Source organism: Triticum dicoccoides, chromosome 3B (genome assembly GCF_002162155.2).
Source record: "Triticum dicoccoides isolate Atlit2015 ecotype Zavitan chromosome 3B, WEW_v2.0, whole genome shotgun sequence".
In the NCBI taxonomy this organism is placed as follows: domain Eukaryota; kingdom Viridiplantae; phylum Streptophyta; class Magnoliopsida; order Poales; family Poaceae; genus Triticum; species Triticum dicoccoides.
The window spans coordinates 636,922,206-636,928,183 of record NC_041385.1 but is presented as its reverse complement, the minus strand read 5'-3'; the positions used below and the strand labels follow the sequence as shown (position 1 = coordinate 636,928,183).

The 5,978-nt window shown below is 42.7% G+C and overlaps 1 protein-coding gene across 1 annotated transcript; it reads left to right on the top strand.

The window, feature by feature from the left end:
- Window positions 1–2,095: 2,095 nt before the first annotated feature.
- On the top strand, window positions 2,096–4,341 carry LOC119277556 (60S ribosomal protein L36-3-like). The gene is made up of 4 exons (XM_037558834.1): window positions 2,096–2,181; window positions 2,312–2,431; window positions 3,459–3,658; window positions 4,130–4,341. The coding sequence occupies exons 2-4, from the start codon at window positions 2,330–2,332 to the stop codon at window positions 4,164–4,166; spliced, it is 339 nt and encodes a 112-aa protein (XP_037414731.1). The 5' UTR covers window positions 2,096–2,181; window positions 2,312–2,329; the 3' UTR covers window positions 4,167–4,341.
- The last annotated feature ends 1,637 nt before the right edge of the window (window positions 4,342–5,978 follow it).

The following is a 5,978-nucleotide window of genomic DNA, read 5'->3' as shown; positions in this document are numbered from 1 at the left end:
GGTTTGACACCGACACCGGCCCCCTTCCCTCTTCACCCTATAAATAGAGGGGAGGAGGGAGGGCAGCAGCACCACATCAAAGGCGCAGCCCTCCCCCTCTCCAACACCTCTCCTCCTTCGTTTGAGCTTGGCGAAGCCCTGCCGGAGAACCGCTGCTCCACCACCACCACGCCATCGTGCTGCTGTTGGAGTTGTCTTCCCCAACCTCTCCTCATCCTTGTTGGATCAAGGCGCGGGAGATGTCACCGGGCTGCACGTGTGTTGAACGCGGAGGTGCCGTTGTTTGGTGCTAAGATCGGAGTCGACCGTGATCTGAATCGCTGCGTGTACGACTCCTCCAACCGCGTTCTTGCAATGCTTCCGTTTCACGATCTTCAAGGGTATGAAGATGCACTCCCCTCTCTCTCGTTACTAGTCTCTCCATAGATTTATCTTGGTGATGTGTAGAAACTTTTTAATTTCTGCAATGATCCCCAACAACTTGCTCGTTTCTAGAGCAAGCATGTCTTGCAAATATAATAACATGTTGTGACCCTAACCGAATATGATCGCAAAGGATGAGAGGGATATGCCAGGCCCCATGGACTATGAAGATATTGACAATGTCGCAAAGCCTCGCGGGAACGCAAAGCACATTCAAGCATTTGTTGAGGCGTATCGGAAGATTGAAGACATGGCCTCACATCATCAGCCGAAAGAAGGATCTCACCAAGCATCATTGGCATCTAGGTAGGAGATAGTGTGTCTAAATTGCTTTTAAAACTTGTTTTATTTTTACATTCAAGCGTTTGGATTATTCATTGTATTCAAAGATGGTTTGTAATAATAATTGTTGGAATATGCTCATTATTTATTTCAAATTATTATAAATAGGCTAGAAAGAACGCATGACCAATGACATCTGGGTCCTATTTGCAGGAAAAATATGAAGGCTATATTATGACGACCCTGTATCACAATATTCAAAAAATTATAGAGCACACTACATATAAAAGTTATTATACTAAATCAACGACAATTAATATGGACAGGGAGTAGAGAGAGAGAGATAAAAACTAGAGGCAATCCTTCTGTAGAAAAATAAAGGGATAATTAATTTGGTGCCCTTAGTTGTGTCCCACTCGATAGGTTTACCCCTAGTTTCCGAAAACACTTGTTCCTGCCCAAACCACTTTGCTCCTCTTATGCTTTTGCCCTTTGACCGTTTGACCATCACTTTGAAAACTTCATAAAAAATTCATACTAATTCAGAAAAATTCGAATAAGATATCAAAATGTTCATAAAAGCATCACCTATACGTGCATGTCATTTGCATTCATGAAAAAAGTGTTGGCCGGTCCCCATCTTAGTTTTAGCTCATATGACCTTAGCATGAATAGTAAAATCTAAAAAAAATTCTAAAAAATATTTAAAAAATTGGTGGCAAACTTTGACCAATATTTTCAATGCTTGCTAGGTTTCATAAGGGAATGACATTTGTGAAAGTCGTGGCAAAAAATCAAAAATCAATGCTCCAAAATTAAATTTTTGTGCCACGATTTCCACGAATGTCATTCCCTTATGAAACTTGGCAAGCACTCAAAACATTGGTCAAAGTTTGCCACCAATTTTTTTTTAGAATTTTTAGAATTTTTTAGATTTTACTATTCATGCTAAGGTCATATGAGCTAAAACTAAGATGGGGATTGGCCAACACTTTTTTTCATGAATGCAAATGACATGCACATATAGGTGATGCTTTTCTGAACATTTTGATATCTTATTTGAATTTTTCCGAGTTAGTATGAATTTTTTATGAAATTTTCAAAGTGATGGTCAAACGGTCAAATGACAAAAGCATAAGAGGAGCAAAGTGGTTTGGGCAGGAACAAGTGTTTTCGGAAACTAGGGGTAAACCTGCCGAGTGTAACCCAACTAGGGCCATAAAATCAATTATCCCAAAAAGAAAAGGGGGCCGAAACAATTTAGACTTATCCAGTGACTTCGGTCGAATCATGGCCCATCATCACCCAGCTACCAAAATGAGGCCTAGTAAGCCCACTCGCCAGGCCCATATGTTTGGCAGGAGGAGAGGAGGCCTCGCGCACAGGCGAGCATATATAAAACGGCGTCCGCCAATCTAGGGTTTCTTCTCGGACGCAGGCGGCGGCTTAGGGTTTTAACTCGCATCCATTCTCAAGGTAAGCCAGCAAGCACGCGCGCCAAGCGCCGCCTTCTCCATCACGAACCTCGATTCAGACCGCCCTTCACCTCACCCGGGCTCCTGTTTGATTATTCCGGTTTGTTCTTGTTCCATTGCGCCCGTCTCAGGTTAGCAGGAGACCGGCCATGGCGCCGTTGCAGCCCAAGTCAGGGCTCTTCGTCGGCATCAACAAGGGCCACGTCGTCACCAAGCGCGAGCTGCCGCCTCGCCCGTCCGACCGCAAGGGGGTAAGCAGTCTCCCACCTCCGCCGTCCTAGTTTCTCCCCCACATTCTTTTTCTGCCATGTGGCCTCCTTGTGCAATTGATCCACCCATGCATATTATGATGAGTTCTGCTTGTTGTTTAGGCTTGTGCTTGTTCGGTAGTTCCTGCCATAGCTGATGCGTATCAGTTTCTTGTTCGATAACAAACTGTGTTCAGCCTGGCAAGATATCGGCATTCAATCGCAGTGATTTGTGCTTGTTTGAATACTATCGTGGTGTACGTGTATCTTTGTTGTAGTTATGATCCAGAACGGTAGTGTTCTAAGTGTAGTATTGTAGCATAGTTTGATTGACATTACTGAAGGTCCCAGGTTGTCTGGTTAAATGTGTGAGCGGCCTCTTGCAATTACAAGACAGCCCTCAAAACTGAGGACTACGAAAATGTACATATTGAGGCCAGCCTGGTGCCTGTAATTCTTGGAACTCCCAAGTTGCTAGCCCTGCAGGCTCAAATGTGCCAGCTTAATTAAGTACTCCCTCCGTCCCATAATAAGTGTCTCAACCTTAGTACAACTTTGTACTAAACTTAGTACAAAGTTGAGACACTTATTCTGGGACGGAGGGAGTACTTTATAATTCCGTGTTAATAAATGCAGTTTTGAACATCTCGTGGCCTTAGTTTTATTTTCCTATTGTTGCTCATGTGTCGATCTGGCTATTCTTTCTGACTTGATTACTGCTACAGGCATGTTTTATTTTCATCCATTGCATATTATTTAATCAATTAGTACTATCTTGTCATGTTAAAACTCAAAATAGAACTTGCTAGTTTTGAAGCAAATTAACTATCTATACACGACATAATGCCCAAACAAAAACAAAACTGAGTTATTTGGCCATTGTAGTTGGCTATTTTTAACAAAACTTGTGGGAAACTAAAACAAAGTGAACTTTGCATTTGTATGTTTCTCTGCTTTTTCAATAATTTTGTACATGTCTATTCAGTTTATATTTTCTTTACATTGTTATAATCTTGGACAATTTTTGCAGAAAGGTACCAAGAGGGTGCTGTTTGTCAGGAACTTGATTAGGGAGGTCGCTGGATTTGCTCCCTATGAGAAGCGTATCACTGAGCTTCTTAAGGTTGGAAAGGACAAGCGCGCACTCAAGGTCGCCAAGAGGAAGCTTGGTACTCACAAGAGAGCAAAGAAGAAGAGGGAGGAGATGTCAAGTGTCCTCAGGAAGATGAGGTGTGTAGCCACTAGTCTTATCATTGCAGTTTATATTATGGACACTATTTTACTATGTTATCCTATAGTTCATTTTCCTTTTTGTTCTAGACGACTTGGTTACAAAGGTCACTAGTGCATAATTCGTCCTCTTACATCATGAATGATTAATTTGTTGATCACTAATTGCTGAGGTGGCTTCCATCAATGCTTTTTAAATGTCCCTTTTCAAGCCAGTGACTTTTCTATATTGCAAGTAGTGTAGGCTGTAGACAACAGCATTAACTTGTAAGATGTCAGTGTTATGGTGCTTAGACAATGGAGCAACCTTGGTCATAATCTCGTTGTTTATGTGGTTCTTTAATTGTTTCTTTTGCTTGACCGAAGTCCATTCATCCTACCAATCAGGAAACATAAATAGCTCCTGTAATTTCTTTTTCCCTGTAACAATAATATATATGAATGGGCTCATTGTTCTCTTCTGGTATGTAGGTCTGGTGGTGGTGGTGCTACGGACAAGAAGAAATAGATTTTGCATGTTGATTTATCTCAATGCTTTGCCCTGTATTTCCACATTATGCCAAGTTTGTAGCCTGTGGCAATTGGAGACGAATGTAGTACATTGCACTTCAAGTTCAGAGTCAAACTATGAATTTTTGACACTATTTGCAATTGGAGTGACATGGTAGTACATTGCATTCTGAGTTTTTGGCACTATCTTTAGTGCGTGGTTTCTATTTGAGAATACCCATCACCTTTTCTTCGCAGAAATCAAGCGTCTTTGTTTTCTAACCTTTGTATCCGAGCTATCTGTATGCTGATGGTCGTATGTTTTTTGCCAGACCTTATTGATCTGGGCAGTAAAGCAGGTTTGATTTTGTATCCTTTCAGACCTTGAAAACTTGGCCTTGTTCGTACCTTAGCCCCGATGGGTTTTCATGTTCTGCCAGCCCATTTAGTAATGCCCCTTCGGTGGAGAAGCATGTGCTGCATCGCTGGAAACAAAACCGCGGAACCTGAAGCATTAGCAGATGAGGAGTTTACACTCATGGTGGTCGGCCTACCATAGTACTTCCTCCGTCCGGGCATCACAAGCATGTCCTTTTTATAAGGCCCCGCTTTGGAAAGGTGCATGCATGCAACCATTTCATTGGTTGTATTGAAAGCCATTGTTATTGATGTCATGACTGGAAAATTAATACACTTCATGCATGCTTTTTTATTGGCTGCATGCAAGTGAGAGAGTGCATTGGGAGTGAAATAGAAGTATTAATGTGAGTAAATTACTATGTACCTTGGTCTAAGAGAAGTTGTCTTCAGGCCTAATAAACCCGGACGGAGGTAGTACGTTTGCAATTGTCACGCCCAATATGCGACCCTATCCTAAAGGAACTTCAGTGTCCCACTAAGGATAGAAGCGCATATTGGAGACGCTTTTGCAAGGTGGATATCATTACATCAACATTACGTAATAGTTGGGGATATATACAAGAGGCATAGAATGTCACACGATTACAACATCATCATACATAAGAGCAACATCCGACTACGGATGAAACACAAACAGAAACGAAGCAGAAGAAGAACTCAGAACAAGCAAGCATCGCTCTCGCGTCATGATCATCGCATAACATGTACCTGCAACTGTTGTTGTAGTAATCTGTGAGCCACGAGGACTCAGCAATCCCATTATCATGGGTATCAAGACTAGCAAAGCTTAATGGGTAAAGGAATGGATAAGTGGTGAGGTTGCAGCAGCGACTAAGCATATATGGTGGCTAACATACGCAAAACAAGAGCGAGAAGAGAAGCAACGGAACGGTCGTGAAGCTAGCAATGATCAAGAAGTGATCCCGAAACTACTTACGTTCAAACATAAGCCAAACCGTGTTCACTTCCCGGACTCCGCCGAAAAGAGACCATCACGGCTACACACGCGGTTGATGCGTTTTAACTCGAATCTGGTGTCAAGTTATCTACAACCGGACATTAACAAATTCCCATCTGCCACATAACCGCGGGCACGGCTCTCAAAAGTTTAAACCCTGCAGGGGTGTCCCAACTTAGCCCATCACAAGCTCTCACGGTCAACGAAGGATATTCCTTCTCCCAGGAAGACCCGATCAGTCTCGGAATCCCGGTTTACAAGACATTTCGACAATGGTAAAACAAGACCAGCAAGACCACCCGGATGTGCCGACAAATCCCGATAGGAGCTGCACATATCTTGTTCTCAGGGCACACTGGATAAGCTAAGCATACAGGTACCAACATAACCCAAGTTGCCAAGGGACGGCCCCGCATGGTGCTCTAGTTTGGACCAACACTCGGAGGAGCACTG